Source organism: Apis cerana, linkage group LG1 (genome assembly GCF_029169275.1).
Source record: "Apis cerana isolate GH-2021 linkage group LG1, AcerK_1.0, whole genome shotgun sequence".
NCBI classification, from domain to species: Eukaryota; Metazoa; Arthropoda; class Insecta; order Hymenoptera; family Apidae; genus Apis; species Apis cerana.
The window spans coordinates 25,022,174-25,040,784 of record NC_083852.1 but is presented as its reverse complement, the minus strand read 5'-3'; the positions used below and the strand labels follow the sequence as shown (position 1 = coordinate 25,040,784).

The following is an 18,611-nucleotide window of genomic DNA, read 5'->3' as shown; positions in this document are numbered from 1 at the left end:
GATACGTGTTTATAAATATTCATTAGCGTGTGTTCTTCATCATTAATTCACCAAATTCATAAAACATTTTTGATAACGATCGAAAAATTTCAATCTAAAACCCGGCTAAATAAATTGGCTATTTCACGTTACAACGCTACAACGAATATTAAATATTAAAAAATAGAGAACGGAGAGAGAGAGAGAGAGAGGGAGAGGGTGAGTTGCCATATATCATCCAACCATCGAACTTTCGAGCTACGGACCCTGTCAGGCCCTTTGTAAAACGGCCGTGTACAGCAAGATATTTTTAAATTACGGTCCACGGGTATCAGAAGTGATTATGCTAATCGGCGGATAAGCAGGCCGCGGCGGCCATATTTATGGTCCTCGTTAACGTTCATTGCGCTTATTAATTTTACGAGCGGTCGTCGCATGTGTTCCCGATTGTTTTCTTTCGTCTGGTCACGAGCCAACGTCGAATCGACATCGTATCATTGTGTCTCCTGGTTCGATCATCGTCAAACTTATTTTTCGATCGGCCACGGATATAATATTCCAACGATTTCCAATTATATGTTTCATTAACGAAACGCACGAACCAGAAAACTTACTTAGACTTTATTCATCGAAACGTTGGGATTCGTAGTAATTAAACGTTTAAAAAATTTTTTCCAATCCACGTAATGTGAAGATTTTTGTTATCGAGAGAATCTCGATAATTGTTTAATATTTGCAATTGAATTAATCAGGCTAATAAATAAGAACAAACTTAATACGAAGCATCAAAGTAGGTTTGTAAATTCTTGTCAATTAATTTACGATAATTCCAAGTTTAATTTCACCTGTAATCAAAACTCGTTTAAGCTGTTAGCCAATTTAATGCATTTAGCTTCAAATTAATCTTTTTAATCCGATCTAAACTGTTTTTAATAAAGTATATAATAAAAAAGAAAAACCTCCATAACATCATTGAAAAGTGCCGATCTTTCCTGTAAATAATTACCTTTTATTTTTCCAATTCTAACCATTTCTAATCTTTTTCATTATTTGCCAAATGTATCTATTTCCTTCGCACCAATTCTATTCAATTTTTTTCATAATGTACGAAGGATGAACTTTGAGGCCAGATTCGCGCAATTAGTATCCCCTTGGGAATATCGAATAATCCGACGGCGTGACACCATTTTCTTTCGTAAAAGCGGCGACAAACAACGCTTAATATATTCGCGGGGCGCCTGGCATTCCGCGCATTTCGCTCGAGTCGCTGGCTCATTTTAAATTTAACTTCTGTTTGCGCTTCTGATTGGCACGAGGGTACACAACGAGAGATCGACGCCCACGCGGACACGGTCGGCGAAATAAATTAATTTGTTCCTACCTAAAATGGCCGTGTTGATGGACTGCCTATTATACTCCAACAACCCGGCCGGCTGGAAACTTGTTACGCAATTATTAGACAAATGACGGTCGAAAAATCGGGGAGGGAAGAAAAAAGGCTTGATTACACTCGTGGATTTATTGTAGAATTTATATACCCAAATATACGATATTCTATATACTTGGATAGTACTTTTAACGCTAATGCTAAAACGCTATATGAGTATACGTACTCCATAGATGACGTTAATTAAACGTAGAACGTTAATTTTTGATCGTAACGAAGGTAGATGGAAAAAGACGAGAGGAGTATGAAATGGGGAGGACTGGACGATCGAAATCTCTCATTGTTGGTGGATTAACGAGTCGAGTCGCGGTGGCCGTAAGATGGCTGGTTGTTCTCGAGGCCCTGACCGGTCGGTCTTCCAACCGCTGAATGAATCATCTCTCGTTCGACCGTGGAGAAGAATGGAGGAAGACGAGGTCGCGTAAATAATACCCTCGAGGGCAGAGAAGATCGGTTCTCGAGTAAGTTAGGTTTGTTCCTTTTCTCGAGCGGATGATGCGGCCTGTAACACGAGGAACCCTCCTTTATCGGAGATCGCGGGCCTCGTGCGAATCGCGTCTGCCGCCGAGTGTGATACTCGAACTGGGTTTCGGAGGGAACTGCTCCCCATCCTCCATCCCCGCCGTCTTATGAATTTTTAGCGGCCTTTTAACCCCCGTGGATATCCCACCCATCCTTCCTCGAATTCATTATACAAGATTTTTCTATCTTTCGGCCAAACCTTTCAACGCGGTACATTGTATCTTTTATTAATCTTTCTAACTCTTCCATGGTTATTATTTCGATAAAATGGAACGTGTAAATATCTTCTTCTCACGGTTGGGATATATATATCTCCTATAAAGAAACGTTTTGAATTCGTTTAATGAAGAAGATATCGCGTGTTTCACTTGTAAGCGATGGCTCTGAACAGGCAAAATATTATTGTTCACGTAAATCGTTTTTATCTTTTAAGGTGTTGAGAAGATATCATCGTGAAATTCGTGAGATACGATTCGAAGCTAGTCTAGTTTGATCGTTCAGCGATACGCCAAGCCAAATAAACCTGTTATTTCTTAATTTTTCAATCGTATCCCCCCGCGTTTCAAATAAATCGTCGTCTCCACCGGTCATTAATAAGAAGAAAGTAAACGGGAAGAGGATTTGAAAGCGATCAAAGTGTGTCGGTCGAGGATCAGTCGGAAGAAGGGAGTTTTTACAGGTCGAAACGATTTAAGAGATCCGGTGAGGCGGCTCTTTGATTTCGCCATTTGGCGGACACGCCGTGCCACGTTACGAATTTACCTCGTAATTCAATTCCCACGGCCAGTGGCGATAATTACAGACCGCGGTGCTGAACCTTGGCGCATCACCGCGCCGTGCCCGGCCATCTTTTTGCTCTCTTTCACCGCACAGGTGATTCCCCTCCGTGTTCCTTCTCCGCCAACCACCGCGCTCCTTTTCTTCCAGCTTTCTTTCTCTCCATCCACGCAGCTCCTTTTATTCCTCCGTCTTTCTTCCCTCCTTTCCCCCTTCCCCCCTCTCTTCTTTTATCCTCACTTTGTACCTCTTACCTGCTTTTTTTTCAGTGCCTCGCCCTCATTCGCGCCTTTACCTCCATTCTCGCTCTCTTCTCTTCTTTCTTTCTTTCTTCTTTTCTTCTTCCACCGTTTACTTCGCTCTTTAATATCTTGGTTTTCGCAACGTTTTGTTTTTTTTTCTCTTCGGCCAATTCTTGCATTTAATTCTCTCTCTCTCTCTTTCTCCTGTTCTATTCGATCCTGTATTTGTGAGCTAACGGATCGTTCTCGGATTAAATAAGACGAGGGAAAAGCGGGGGGAGTCGAAAGGGAGCTAAAAATTAAAGGAAGAATCGTTCGTTCCGATTCTTCCACTTCGTTTACATTCCACGCGCATTCTTTCACCGTCCTTCTTCTCATTCTTCCTTCCTCTTCCCTCGATTTATATCCCCTCCCCATCCACTTTTTATTCCATTTCTTTCTCGCCCATTTCCTCGCCGGCTATATTCCCTTCTGTCGCCGCGCCTCTCGTTTCTCCTCTCCCAACTCTTCCCTCTTTATCCGCGGCGCACGCGGGAGAGCACCAGTGTGAATTATTATCTCGAGCCACGGTCGAACGGCACAACTCGTTATTAAGATATTTCGGAGCCCCGAATGATATTATCCCCGTTAGGCCCCTTCCCTCGCCTCCAGAACAACCTCGAGAGGAGGAAACGAGAAGGAAGAAACACGGAAGAATTCCTATCGATTTTTCAATATCCTCCGAAAGATATAAATCGCGTTTGTTCCTATAATTTGTGGATGCGATGATTAATTTATCATTTTTTCTCGAATTCACGATTTAGATTTGAACTCCTTCTTCTTCGAGCACGTGAAAATTCTAAAAAGAAAAAACAAAAGAACAGAGATAAATAAGGAAATATTAATCCACTTTCAACAAGGCGAAACAGGTCGAAACGACAGTTTCACGTTGGATCAACCCCGACGATGGTTCGAGGTATCGAGAAAAATTTGTCGGTCAGCCGGCCAGTTGTAAAAGTTCAAAGCTTTGGTTGCCCGTAACAGCTGTCCAATTAGCGCGCTCGAGGCGCGTCATAAATTCCTGTTCGATGACCGCTGCCTTCTTCTCGTATAATGATCCGTGGAACAGAGGGGAGCTATTTTCCAGGTAGCGGCCCAAGCATCACCCACTTTTCACGAAGAGTAAAATGGTTTAGAAAGCTGCGAGAGTTGAGAGAGAAAAAAATAATATCGAGGGGTAACGCAGCGGCGAGAAAATCGAAAAGTGATAAAATCGATGGATCCTCCTTCGGTTCGAGAGAGATACAGTAAAGCAATAAAGGGGAAGTTTTACACTCTGGCTGTGGTTGTTCTGTGCCGATTTATAACGGATATTAGGACTGTTTATGTGGACGAGGTGAAAATGCGAGGATCGTGACCGGTTGAAAACTTGTCCAGGTGAAAACGGAGCGACGATGATGAATCGGCCGGAACCGATACTTGGAGTCTTGATGACGGCTTGGAAAATTTTATTACACGTACATGTATATATATTTAGCGTTTGAGGATAAAGAAATTCTCGAATAACGGCGACTCGCTGATACGCTCTTGATCGGTATCGTTCGTCCTTTTCGAATCATAAGTAGCACGTCGATGGGAAGCACCAAAAAAGATATATGATACACAATACGTGTGCGTGCGAGATCATTACGACGGAAAAAACATGGACGATATTTCGAAAGTACAGTTATGTAAGCGGGATTGATCGACGAGGGACGAAAAACCGCAAATACTACGGTAAAAAAAAATCGTGGCCCACATATCCAATTGCAAATTCATAAACTTTCTAAATTCACAGAATTCGGAGTAAAGAAGAAAAAGAGGAGTAGGAGTAGGAAAAATCGAAATGGCGATTACTATATGGCCCTGGCACGTAGTTCGTTCACGCGCGTTGGAAGGGCGGCAATTTTCCATCGTTCCCTGCGTTTAACGTGATCTGTCCCTGCTACGTGGCGCATGTACACACGATCGAGGCGGGTTCACGGCAATTAAGCCCGTGCCGCACGGCTTCTGGTTATTTTTAAACGCGTACGCGCGCACGGTGCAGCGGGTGAAATGCACGTGCACAGGGAGGGCAGCCTAGACGTTGCATTAAATAATTGCATTGGGGCACGTGAGGGGAGGAGGAAGGTGAGAGCGCGACGTCACGACGAGCCGATTATTTCACCTGACGTTTCAGCTCGCTCGCCCTTTAATCGGCCGAGACCGATCGAGCCGGCAAGCTTTCGTGCTCCGCCGCACGTGTTATGCTTTCCAACCATGCTCCTGTCTTCTTGTAATCCCTATATGCGCGCGTGTGGATCGAGGGTTTTTAAAGGTTGTTCACTCTGGACGATACTGTGTCGGAACGTCGCGTTATTCTATTGAAAAATCTGACTTTGAATGAATTTATTTTTCTCTTTTTCCTCTAGTTTAATCTCATTACGAAATTATATTTAAAAAATAATACTAACATTCTAAATTCGAAGGGATATTCTATTAATAAAAAAATTATACATAAGCATCGTGGCCTAGATAAAGAGATTAAATTTTCAAATTTTATTATCAATTGTTGGGATATTTGTGCAAAATCAATTTTTTATAAATATTAAAGAAATGGAATTGAAATTTGCTTCGTTCTTCCAAATTCCATAACATCACATATTGGCAAATCATAATTTCATTTCACCAATTAAAACTTATCTCCTAATACACGGACGTACAATCTTTCCAACGCTATACTTGAGATATTTTCTATTTTCTTTCCATCTATTTCCACCTTGCCTTTTCCCTTCGCATCATCATCACCAGTTTAAACGTCTCCCCCACCCCCAACATAAATAAACAACGAATGATAAAAAAAAAGGATTCACTGGCGGTTAACCGGCATATCGCCGGCCGTTATCCAAGGAGTTGTTCGTTTACCTTTCGATTCGAGGCGTGATCGTTCGCGGCAAGGATGCTGGAACGGAACGGAGAAAGAACGAATGCAATGGCGAGCCGTTTATGGAGGAGGGCTTATGTCGCGCCGCAGGTATATACTGGAGCAGGTATTTACCCGCGCAGGTTGTACACGGTACCTGCATACTTTCGGCTCCTCGGGCGCACGTAGCCGATCCTACGTACGAGTATACGCGGCGTGGTCCCTCGAGAGAGAGAGAAAGAGAGGAGAAAAAAAGGTGAACGGTCGAGGTCCATGGGAGAGAGACCCCCATGGATGCTTCTCGCTCTCGAGATGCTGATTTCGGCGCGAAAAGATCGATTCGGCTTGCACCCAAGTACTTGCGATTCTTTTTTTTTCCCAGAAAGAATCGTGGTGATTATCGATGCAATATCGTGCAATGCCTCGTTTCTTAATTTAAATAATTCTCGAATTAATCTATAAGATTTCTAAACCTCGAATCGAACGTGTGAAATTCAATTGTTCGAGAGGAGATATTGCCTCCCCCTCGCTTCTCGTGAAAGCGAATCCGACTCGAGTAAAATCGACGATCGAGGACCACCCAAAAGCGATAATACGGTCTTTCCTTCGGACTTTCTCGGCCGATGAGGACGATTTGGTCGGTAACGAATCAAAGCCGCGCGGTCCGTGAAATGGGAAAGATCCTCTTCGAGGATCGCGCACGATACGTATAAATATAAATTGGGCAACGTCACGACTCGTAATTAGCAATGTAAACGATCCTTTCACAAATTTTTTTACGCCCGGCCTGCCTCGTATATTTGACACCGACCAATGATTTTTTGCCGTGATCGTTCGAGAAAAGTATTCAACCGCGGTATTTACAACCAAGATTAGCGTGCGTACAATAAGTGTATTATTAAACGTATTGAATTTTAACGAGCCGATAATAAGCGTAGAATAATATATATATATATACACGAGAAGATTTTAACGTTTGCCAGAGATGAAATTCGAAAGTATAATTTATTATAATGAAGATCTTGAGTCCATAGGAAGGGATTAAATTATAGATTTAATTTTCGACTCTCAATGCATCGACGTGGGTCGCAAACGAGAGAGAGAGAAAGAGAGGAAATGAAAGGCGAATAAAAATGATATTGAAAGGAGCAGTGGTACCGGAAGCGGGTACGTAATACATTGTACAGCACAAGTGCACGCGCTCAAAGGTGCACGGGAAAAGATTAATGATCTCTAAGTATGGGTCCGCCATTTGATCTCCTCATTCGGCGGAAGTTTATATCGGATTCGAGCGCGCTTCCTCGTGTCCCAGACTAATTTCGCCAACAGCCGCTTGTATCCGGGCGCTATATATCCACGCGCGCGGATTTCCAGTTAACGCTGGCCTAACCTGCGCGTTTTCACGGTTCACGCGAATTACTTTTGGCAATGGTGCCATCGCGAAACGGGATCCAAGCCAAGATCACGTTTGGCAAGGGACTAGGAATCTCCGCGGCAGACCGCGCGGAGTCCGCTTCTCGATTTTCAACGCTCGGTTTTCGACCGTGGATGTCGAGTACCCCGAAACTGTCTCCTCTCAAACACACTTTGTACGTAAATGCTTGGAAACGTTTGGCAAATTTTGAGGACAATGAATGTCCTCGCGTTGTATTCTGATGATTTGATTTTCATTGTGTAAAAGAAATAAAAGAACAATTTTTAAAATTACGAGAAACGAAATAACGAAAGTGGAATACAATTTTTTTTTACTATTATTTTATCTTGGAAAAGTTCGTACAATGGAGTAGAAAATTCCGTGAAATTCAATGATGTTGAGATAGAGGATGCGTTTCTGATAATCCATCTCTGCTAACCCAACAATTAATTCGTTCGATTTAAGTGCGTTTTTTATTAGTAGATCATTAGAAATCCTTAATGAGTTTCTAATTATAATGGAAGTGAAAACGTTGGTGGTTCTTCGACCACTCTTCGCGTATTATGTTTACCTGTTGTACACTTTATTTTGATAGGGTGTCATATCGCGGCTACCACCTTTCGATTCCCCTAGACCCATATAGCAGTGCGTACGTGCGCGTGAAACAAGCATACTTAGATCGTGGTATCGTGTTACCAAATGGAAGGTGGACGTATTAATTGCAGATGGATTTAAGGTAACGCGAGACGACATAATCCGATTATGAGACTCGTGTCGGCTAGACGTCAGTTTCGACGACGAGGATTTCTGGTTGAATATAGGGTTACGGGATCTTGTGGTTCGATCCCATCCTTCTCTCTCTCTCTCTCTCTCCCTTTTTCTTTTCGCATTGTAATCGCACGAATTTTTACGCTCGTTATTACGAAAACATCGGTATAACTTTTACGAATCTACATCTCTTGAGATTAAGTCTAATTTGAGTCAAATGTCTAAGATGAATTTTCAATTTCGATGTACGCCGTCGCTCGGGATGAACACTTTCTCAAACTCCGTTCCGCGAACGACGTGGAAGAAGAAGAAGAAGAAGAAGAAGAAGAAGAAGGCAGAAGTGGAGGTTGTATCGTAAACAGATCTCGCGTTGTTATCCGCGATAGGATCTCGAGGAACGACACCTCTGTACGCGACTTTATACGCGTGTCTCCACGCGAGCTTTTCGCACGTGTCGCCGACAATAAGCCATTGTATGCCATCGTTTACCACCGCTACTATTTGCATCGCGATGTGACCAGTGAAAGGGTTCGAGATCGTAATCTTTTCATTTCGAGTGTTGGACCGTTTCCGGAGAACGAAAGTGAAAACTTTTCGTATTGTCAATTTCAATTTCTCTCGTCATTCTTATCGCTGTTCGATTTTCTGACAAATGATCCAAAAATACTTCGATTTCGTTCGTTTCGGAATTCATTTTTGGAAATTATAATAACTACGAAAAAAAGAAAACGAGTAGAGTATTATAATATTATAACATCAAAAAATGCGTTTGATAATTTTTCTATTGCAACAAATTTAAAAAATTTGTCGATTAACGATGTATCGATCGATAACCAAAAAACGCCGATATATAAATTATCGGTCAATAAACCCGGCCGGTATAAGCCCGTTAATCGGCTGTCGGTAAGTGATGCACGCATTAGGATATTCGATTCAGTGTAAAAAAAAAAAAAAAAAAAAAGAAAGAAACGAGAAAGAGAAAATCTTCTGGAGGAATATTTCTTGATGAGGAACGCAAAAAGTAGAGATTTTCGAAAGTCGGAACAAATGGAGCGTGGTAAAGTACGTGGTATCGTTGCCAATGTTTCTCACGAGTCACGGTGTCGGGCATCCCTTTATGGGCGAGACGCGAGACCCCCGCTGAAGCGAGGCTAAGGGGCACCACTAATAAATTGGCATTGTGCGCTATCTTGCAAGCTCCGTAAATGGGGTGCGCCGAGGTACGAGCGGCAAGAAAGTTTACCGGAGCTGAGACGGTTCCTGGAGCCGGTAAGTCTTGAAGTGCTCCTCTTTGCGTGGCCGAGACTCGTTCCTCAGGGTCGGAGAGGTTTTCATCGAAGAAAGGGCGACGTTTGTCGTTATTAGAATTCTTGGACGAGCCGGGTTCCGAGGAATCCGTTGTGACAACATCTGAGAAAAAGCCTTTTTCAGATGCTGCGCTTTCATGATAAATCGAAATTCTTCTTCACGATACGCGCCTGTTTGTTTCAAGGCTTGGCTTTCTTAATCTCTGTAACTGCTACGAATAAGTAAAGGGATAAATATTTCTAAAACAAGACGAAAGCGTGACAATCTTTTTTAATTCGAATCATGAAATTATTATGAAAATTGGACAAAAGTGTGTTATTGTTCATTTTCAAACTCAGACTTGGATTTAAAAAAGGGATAAATAGAAAGCGTGATAATTGTTTATAAATTATAGGTATACGAGTTATAATAGTTATAATAGTTGACAAGTATCTCGCGCGAAAGTTTCTCGTGTGAAAATTGCCAGTCCATTATCGCCACGGTACTTTTTACTCGTTCCTGTATATACACTTAACGCTCGCTCGGTCAGAAAATAGCGATTGCTCGTGTATTCAGAATATCTGCCCTACACCGAGAATAGAGCGCGCAATTTACTTTGGCGTTATATCATCCGACGCGTGAAAACAAAAGTACTATAGAGGGGTGTAGAAAGAGGGGATGAATAGCACCGGAATGATGATGCGGTGATTCGTTCTCCGATGAGCTACCGATGAAATTGCAAAGCGGTCGTTCAAAGCGCCGCGAGCAATAACCGATTACGGAACCGACTTGTTAAAAAAATTTTTTGCGAGTAAATAATACAACTTAAAATAAATTAAACGGAGGATTAAATAAAAAAAAATCGAAATTCACATCTGATCGAAACACCCAACTGTTTCGATCCCGACAAAACGACACAGCTACTATAGCTGTACGTCCATACAAACGGACGATAAAATCTGTTCCATTACAACGCAATCTGGCTCGATCTACACGCATTCTTAACTAAGGGATCGGCGACCCGACGTCGATCCGATCATTATTGACTTTCTTCGTCCGCCGAGCTTCCACTATAAAGCCATTTCTGTCATTCGATGCTAATACCGGCCGCATCCTTACAAGGCTGCGTGGATGTGCTCGAACCGAGGCGACTAGTCGCCGACCCGATCGTGGGAGCCTTCCCCCTGGCCGCTTCTTCTCGGCCCACTCTCGCGCTCTGTCCCACCTTGCAAAAAAATCGTGTTTCTCGGCTGTTTGGAGCGAGATCGAGCGTGACGGTTGCGGTCGTGCTCACTTTTCATTTTCTTCGAACCGACTCGCAACGTTTCTCCTCCCCTTCCTCTCCCACCACTTTTTTTCACCACGGTGCGCGTTCAAGATTTTATAAATTTGAGACCAGATCAAACGTGACGATGAAATGTATATAAATCAAATTTAATTCACTCGCAACCTGCTCTTTCTAAATTTAACGTTATTTGCGCGTTTGTTCGATTTTTAAAGAAACTTGAAGAAAATGATAGAAGATTACTCGGTACTTACCCGGATGCGAACAAGCAATTTCTACGAAGCTGAGTGTAATCGAAGTTTTCGCGATATTGTACCGTGTAAAGATCGCGTTGGATCAGGTGCGTCGAGTACTGCTCTTCACGTGTTTTCTTGCAGGGTCATCCAATCGAGTCTACTATTTACTCTGAGGTATAAACGCTTCTGGCCCTTGAACCGAGAAGACCGGTTCCAAACACTTTTTTCACACGATCCGTTAAAAATTAGCGCCATTACTCGATGACTTTATATTCCAAGTCTTGTATCCTCTATTCTCCACAAATTCTTCTTGTTCTTTCGAAAGAAATTAACAAATATTTCTCATTTTTCTTTCTTTCTCCATTTTTCAAAACGATTAAATATAATTATCAAATTTAATTCACTCGCAACTTGTTCTTTCTAAATTTAACATAAATCGTTATTTAATCATATTTGTTCAATTTTGAAGAATTTTGAAGAAAATGTTAAAAGATTACTTCATACTATTTATCGATGTATAAAACCATCTTTTTTTTTTTATAATATAAAATTTTCTTATATTCTTACGTAATATAATCGTCCAGTCGCAATAATAAATTGTTCGATCCTTTTGTTATTTATCTGTTCGTCGAATGATTTAGATACCTATCTATCAAAAGATTCTTAAGAGCCCATTTCTCGCATCACTTGAATGCACGTTAAAAATAACCGCGAACACGAAATCAAACACCAAACAATGTTCCATTCTCGTCGAAACATAACACGGCGTAGAAAACCATGCTTGTTTACCTTTCGTTCATCGATGTCCATCACGCTGCGAAGAGAATTCAATATGTATGTATGCGCTTGCCACGAAGAAGGGATCAACCTTGAACTCCGAATACACGACCTATCCCATGACGAGACACGCGATGCTGATATGCAGAGTTGAAGAAGGAGACGAACACGTGCACCCAGTGTAAATATTTAGCCTTTGGAACGTTTGCACGCTGCGTGTGGTTGCTGCGTTACCTTTCCTCCTCTACTTTTGTCTTCCGTCTTCTTCTCGAGGTTTCGATCCGGGCGCACGACAACCTCGTACGAGTGAATATCGAGCACGAGTCTGGATCGTAAATGGATTAAAAAGCAACGATTTTCGAAGACGTGACAGGCCTTTGATTGATACGTCTCGTCGCTTTATTAAATGGCCAACTGTTATTTCGCCTCGATGACCGTGATACTTGTGATCACTTTTTGCACCATACGTGCCCAGCTTTTCAAGATGAATGAGAGGCTTATTTCCATTATTCTTTTTATATTGCTACTTTCGGCACGTGAAAATCCATGAATCGTTATAATTATTTTATTCCCCTTTCTACACGGATATATACGTTTTTATATATGGCTTCCAAACAATTGGATTGTAAGAGAATGAAGAACCAATTTTAAAAATGAAACTTTTTGTTCGATCGTATCAACCTGTATTAAAATAAAACGTGTAATATGAATATACGGATTAAGATTCGAAATATATTTATATAAAATAGCAGGGATCTCTATATTTTATTAACCAAAAAATCTCTCGAAAGGAAGAGAAGATTTCGATGCAAGAGCAATACATTTATCAATGAAATTCAGTGATGGAAAGAAATGCTTATTTTTACACACATTTTTACTTCTACATATATTTATTACATATATTAATCTAAATCTCATTAGCATTAGCGTAGGCAGAATCCAGAAATTCTTTTTATTTCTCATAATAATAGTCTAATTATAATTATTCATATATATATGAATAAACTAGATATACTAGATAAATATATCGAAATAATTAATAAGTTTGGAAATATTTCACTTTTCACGCTCTTAGATAATTATCCAACTTCATAAAATGAAAAATAATTCTTACGATTTTGAATATTCAAGTTATAACTCTTCTAGCTCTTCTATATAGCGTGCGGAGTCAGCAAATAGAGCGATTGTCAACAAAGCGTCCAACAAAGAGTACGTATCAATGTCGTCACTTGGTATTGGAAAGAAAGAATAACAAAACAATAACAATGGAACGAGAAAGTGAGCGAATCGAAAACAGATTCATCCTTGATATTAACGAGGCAGATTTTCGCGATTCGACTAGTTGATTCCGAGGCATCTACATACGCGGAGCTCGAGGCAGCAAGAGAATCGGATAATTGAACGTCCGTTTCCTGCGGATTCGAGCGTTTCAGAGCAAAGTCCTTAGAAGGAAGCGGGCCCCGGCGGTATCGCGGGCATGCGATCTGTCTTTATGGTCCGAAAGTGGGCGTCGGTCTGGGCCTCACAATGGCCGCGTAACGACGACACACAACGAGGACAACGACAACGACAAAGACGGGCCCGACCAGAGAGAATGAGGGACTTCTCCTGTCTTGTTAACTCGACGGAACAGGGCGACGCGTGTCTCTCCTCTGACGCGACCACGTCCGACCGACGGCGACGTTCGGGATGAGAATGATAGTACTCCGTGAGTTACTGCGCACCGCTGTTGGACAAATTATTAAAAGAGCCAGAAAAATGTCGGATGACCGCGTTTATTCTTCTGTTGGGACGATGGTGGTCTTGGTTCAAACCAAGATGCGATAAAGAGTCGAGATTGAACGAGGTGAATTTTTATATTTCCATTTTGATTCTCTCTCTCTTTCTCTTTCTCTCCGGATCGAGAAAGATGTTTTTCCTTCTACGTGAAACGAGATTAAATGAATTTATAAAAAGAAGAAATGTTGCAGCGGCAACATTTCGTTCGCGAAGAATTGACGTCGATTGTTCCGTGAGAAATGAATTTCATTGGATCGCGCAAGAAGCACAGTTTTCTAACGAGAAATAGCATAAATCTCGAGCATTAACGGACGGATCTTGGATTATTTGTTGGCGCGGCGGGAAACGTCGGTAAAAGTCGGATGGATTGTGTGTAATCCAGCCGGTGAATTATTCCATACGATTTCTGCGTGGTTGGAATTAATTATCCGGTTTCAGAAAATTCAACGTACACCGCGGGGGATTTCTGGCAAACTGCAGGATATCTATGAATCTCTCTCTGTCCTCTATCTCGCTTTCCACTGTTACACGCACGGAATAAAATAGCTCCAAGTATCGTAGGCGTCTTGCACACCACCTTGGCGATCCTTTTATAAGACATCGCGTTGGATGATCGGAATATTTCTCCTTCTCGCGAAGATGAACGAATCGACCCCCTATACCTTGAAAATTACTGCGTATTCAAATATTTTCTTCTCTATTTTAATTGTTGCTTCCTGGAAGGCCAGACTGAAAACTGAAATTTATGATACCTGTAATCCAAGACAAGATTCATCGTTATATAATTTTATTAATAGGTTCTCTGTCTGTGTAGGTGTATCAAATAGAATACGTGATAGTGAAGGCGGCGAATTCACCGAGGCCAGCCGCATGGATTTTGGAGAAATCTGTCGACGGTGACAATTTCCAGCCGTGGCAGTATTACGCGCCTAGCGACGAAGAATGTTGGACGCGTTACTCCGTCCCTCCAGTGACGGGGAAACCCATTTTCATCGGTGACGACGATGTGATATGCACCAGCGTCTATTCCAGGCAGACTCCTATGGAAAACGGAGAGGTGAGCTTAATTTCCACGGTTTAATAGAAAAAAGAATGTTGATCTTGGCACGCTAAATTTTTAATATATCCAACTTCCAATAATTTTATAAAAGAAAAGAATGTTTAATAACGTTGCTATGATAGCGTGTTAAATTTTTAAAAAATCCAGAAAAGAAAACTTGCCTGATATATTTAATAAATAAATTGTAACGACGTTTAAGTCCTTAAGCGTAGATTGGTGGAGAATATCAAGTCACTTTCTTTCCCAACGCGTTTCGTTCCTGATTAGTCGTCCAGGACGAGGTCATTAATTATCGTTTGTCTCGGGCAATCGTTGGTGTAATTATACGATTGGACGATTAGTCGACCGACGCTTTGCCAAGCTGTTGATACTCGCGTTGGATAACTCGCGAGGCGGAAGTCCAAAGTCTCTCTTCCAAGGTATTTCCTCTGCCAACCCAACTTTTTCTCCTCCGTATCCAGCTCGAGCTTGAGTTATAGAGTGATTTTCACCGTGATTGAAACGAATCTCTCTCTCTCTCTCTCTCTCTCTCTCTCTCTCTCTCTCTCTCTCTAGAAAAAATTTACGATGTTACGATCGTTAGTGGGGATCGTTGCCCCAGTGATAATTTATCTTTCGACCAAACTGGTTAGAACGATCGAACTTATGGATCCTTCTTCCGTCTATACATTTAATAAACTGATAAACGTATGAATCTTTACGATCCTCGAATCCCCGCGATTCCATATAATTCAACTTCCAATTTAATTTATTCTCTAAATTTAGAGAGAATATCAAATTTAGAATCTCCGTTCGCTTCGTATAACGGGACCCTATATATCCTCCATTTTCTCCCTCCTCCCTTCCACGACAAATCTCATTGTCGCTGAAAACTGAAAATTTATAACGGATGCGAAAACGCGAGGAGCATCTAGCCGGAGGGGAATTAACGGGGTTCTCGGAAGAGCGGAGAGGATAATTAGAGCTTATGGCCGTGCGCGAGGCAGGCGCGCACGAGATCGGTTTTGTGTAAACTGGACGAGAGGAGGAGGGGGAAGGAGGAGGAGGGCGGGCGGATCGATGGTGGAAAGAGAGGAGGTGGAAGAAAAGGAGAAGGAATCGGTGATACAAAAACGGCGATCCCTACATTCCGGCCATGTATGGCGTAGGCACACCTTATATGGGGCTATCACGTACGCACTCCTATCGGGACGGGGGGAGGAGGGGGAGGGTTGCCAGCTTTTACGCTCCTGTACGGCGCGCCACGGAACCGGGCGGGAAAAAATCGAGAGGCGAGGAGAAGGGAACCGGTGTTGTACACGTCACGAATGGAACGGGGTGGTGATATGATTTTTCAGTTCGAGTAAAAAATGAACAGGACGACTCGTTACAAGAAATAAAGTGATAAAGAGAGATGTCATGGAAATCATTTCTTCGTAGCTATGTGTATACAGAAATATTTGCTTTTAATTCTGTAAATGGGAAACGCGGTTTCGAGGAAAGGATGTTGACTTTTTTTTTTAAGAATTATTTATTAAATTCAATGCAGCATTGGCGGAAAGGGCATTCATTTTCATATTCAAGAATTTGCAATTTTCTGTGGAACAGAATTTTCGACGCGTTTATCGAAAGAACAGAGACATCTTACTCGTCCCTGCGCAGGGAATCGACGTAAAGCGACACTCGGATCGATAATATAAGAGATACAAAAGGTTCGTGTCCGCAATGGCATTAAATCGAGGAGAAGGATGGAATCGAGGGAGTAAATCATTGGCGAATGGTGCCGCGCGTTAAGTAGAAAACGCGGTCCCCGTAAATGGCAGTCCGCGGCTCCTAATACGGAACAATTACACGAAGATTTCAGGGAATAGACGCGCCTACACTTTCCCATGTCTCATTCTTTTTCGCAGAGATTTTTTTCACCCTATTCCACGCGATTTACCACCCGCGTTCGAACGTTTCTCTTGCCTTGAACACGTACGGACATGGTACGATAATAAAGTGAAATTTTGCAATTGCCTCCGATATTAACGAGCAACGATTTCTTTATAGATCCATACCCATCTGGTGAACGGTAGACCCGGTGCCCTGAATCACAGCACGACCCTACAGGAATTCACACAGGCGAGATACGTACGGCTTCGTCTTCAGGGTGTTCGACGTAACGGGGAGACGATCGCCGACAAAAGGCGCGCTTTCTACTCGATAAAGGAGATCAACGTCGGCGGAAGATGCCTGTGTTCCGGCCACGCTGGCAGATGTCGCTACAGCGTCCAACACGGGGTGAGTCCTTTGGAGAATACTTTTGTTTCGGAAATTGCAATTTGTTTTCTCTTGTGGTCGAGGGTAGGTTGATCGATTAACCCTCATCCGTCCCTCGTTTTCTCTACTTAAAACATCGAAAAGATGAGCGATTAACTTTATTAATAATTAGTTGAAAATAGAGAGATAAATATATTTTATATTACTCGAGTTTTTCCAAGGTATCGAATTTTCATTCATATTTTGATCAAAGATATAAATATTTAATTGTAATTTTTATCATTAGCAATACTCACAACATATAAATACAAATAACGGAATAACGTCGTGTTTTTGATGGTGAAAAATCTGTCAAATCGACACGAAGTACGGATGAGAGTTAATAATATGTGTGATTTTCATAACTAACCGTGTATTTTACTTATTTTATTGAAAGTAAATTAGATGTCAATAATATGTAATTATGTAACTAAGACTCGTGTTTTGTAATTTGTCAACGCGTGTATTCAATTTGTTGATTCGTGTATAGAAGAGATAACACTTTAAATATAATTACTTTAAATATATTTGATTTTATGCCTTTGCGTTATCTCGAGGCCAGAGTTACGAGCTCTATAATTCACACATTTTGACTCGTTTTAAATTAAAAATCGTAAAACTCACACATTGACTCCGGATGAACGTTACAAGTTCTGCAATTAACACTATCACGTTCGACACGAGCGAGGAATCACAACCCGATTCCTCCTCTCTCGACCAATGTTGTAAACGTTTATTAAACACACGTTGGAAACTCAATAGAGCTTTTAATTAGAAGGTCTGTCGTCGTTATTTTAACACATTTCTTCTAATTTTCAATATGAAAATATTGTAATTTATTTCTCCTTTGCTAATAAATATATCTAACTTAGGTTTAATTAATCAACGGTAGATTCGTTTTGATACCCCTTCCTTCCAATTTCATTCTATATTAAAAGAAGAAATTATCCAAAATCTTAATCGAACTATTCCTCGATTGCAAAAGACGACACAAAAGAAGCAAAGATTTTACCAGAAGCATTGAGCATTGACCCTATGAAAGGGTAACTTGTTAAAAATTTCCAACTAAAAATTACTTGGAATAATTACTTATTAAGATGCTCGAATAACGAATAATTTATTATCGTTGCGTCTCGAAGGATAAATTACAACGAAGCAGGTTCGATTATTAAATTTTGCCCATCACTGGCCACCAGAGAGCGAAACGCGCGTTTCCATTTCCTTTCGGCCAGTTTCCTCTCTAAAGTTAGACCGGGAATAATCTGCGATTCGAAGGAGCCACCGAGGTCCAGGGAATAAATCTGTCGGAAATGCCATAAACTTGTCAGACCTTTGTCTACCGTCGCTACTAATGGCAGGATCGCCTTCGTTTCCAGTTCGTTCGTTCGTTAGAGATTGGCCACAACCAACTACGTTCCCTCGGTTTCTTGTATCGTGGCGGTTCAGAACCAAATTTTTCGGACGTCTTTTAACTTTTTTTTCTTTTTTCGTCTCGCTAATGAGAGGTAAACGGTACAAGGAAGAAAGAACGGAAGGAAAAAAGGATTTGGGTTGTTTCGAGATTTCGACATGTATCTCGAAGAAACCGATTTTCTTCCTATCCGTAAGCACAATTTCACAGTTTTCCTCGAGGAAGAGAGCTTACGTAATAATTGTCCGCGAAGATTAATCATTCTCGTGGGAAACTCATATGAAATCAATAGAGTAACGATAATAAGAATCTCGCGCGTTATTAATATAAAGCAATAACAGCCACGTCTCGAGCTCACGTTTTCAATCTTCTCCGAGTATTGTTGTTAATCGTATTGTATTGCGAAATATCATTCTAACGATGCACA

General features: G+C 41.4%; 1 protein-coding gene across 4 annotated transcripts in view; it reads left to right on the top strand.

The window, feature by feature from the left end:
• LOC108002067 (laminin subunit alpha-1) overlaps positions 1–18,611 on the top strand; it is a 146,119-nt gene that overhangs the window by 31,843 nt on the left and 95,665 nt on the right. For 3 of the 4 annotated variants that reach the window (XM_028668864.2, XM_062087070.1, XM_062087072.1), the window contains 2 exons: positions 14,248–14,490; positions 16,525–16,755. In XM_028668864.2, the coding sequence (XP_028524665.2) occupies positions 14,248–14,490; positions 16,525–16,755 (474 nt within the window). Of the gene's footprint in view, positions 1–13,404; positions 13,501–14,247; positions 14,491–16,524; positions 16,756–18,611 lie in introns of those variants that run through there. The other variant, XM_062087071.1, reaches the window with a different exon arrangement.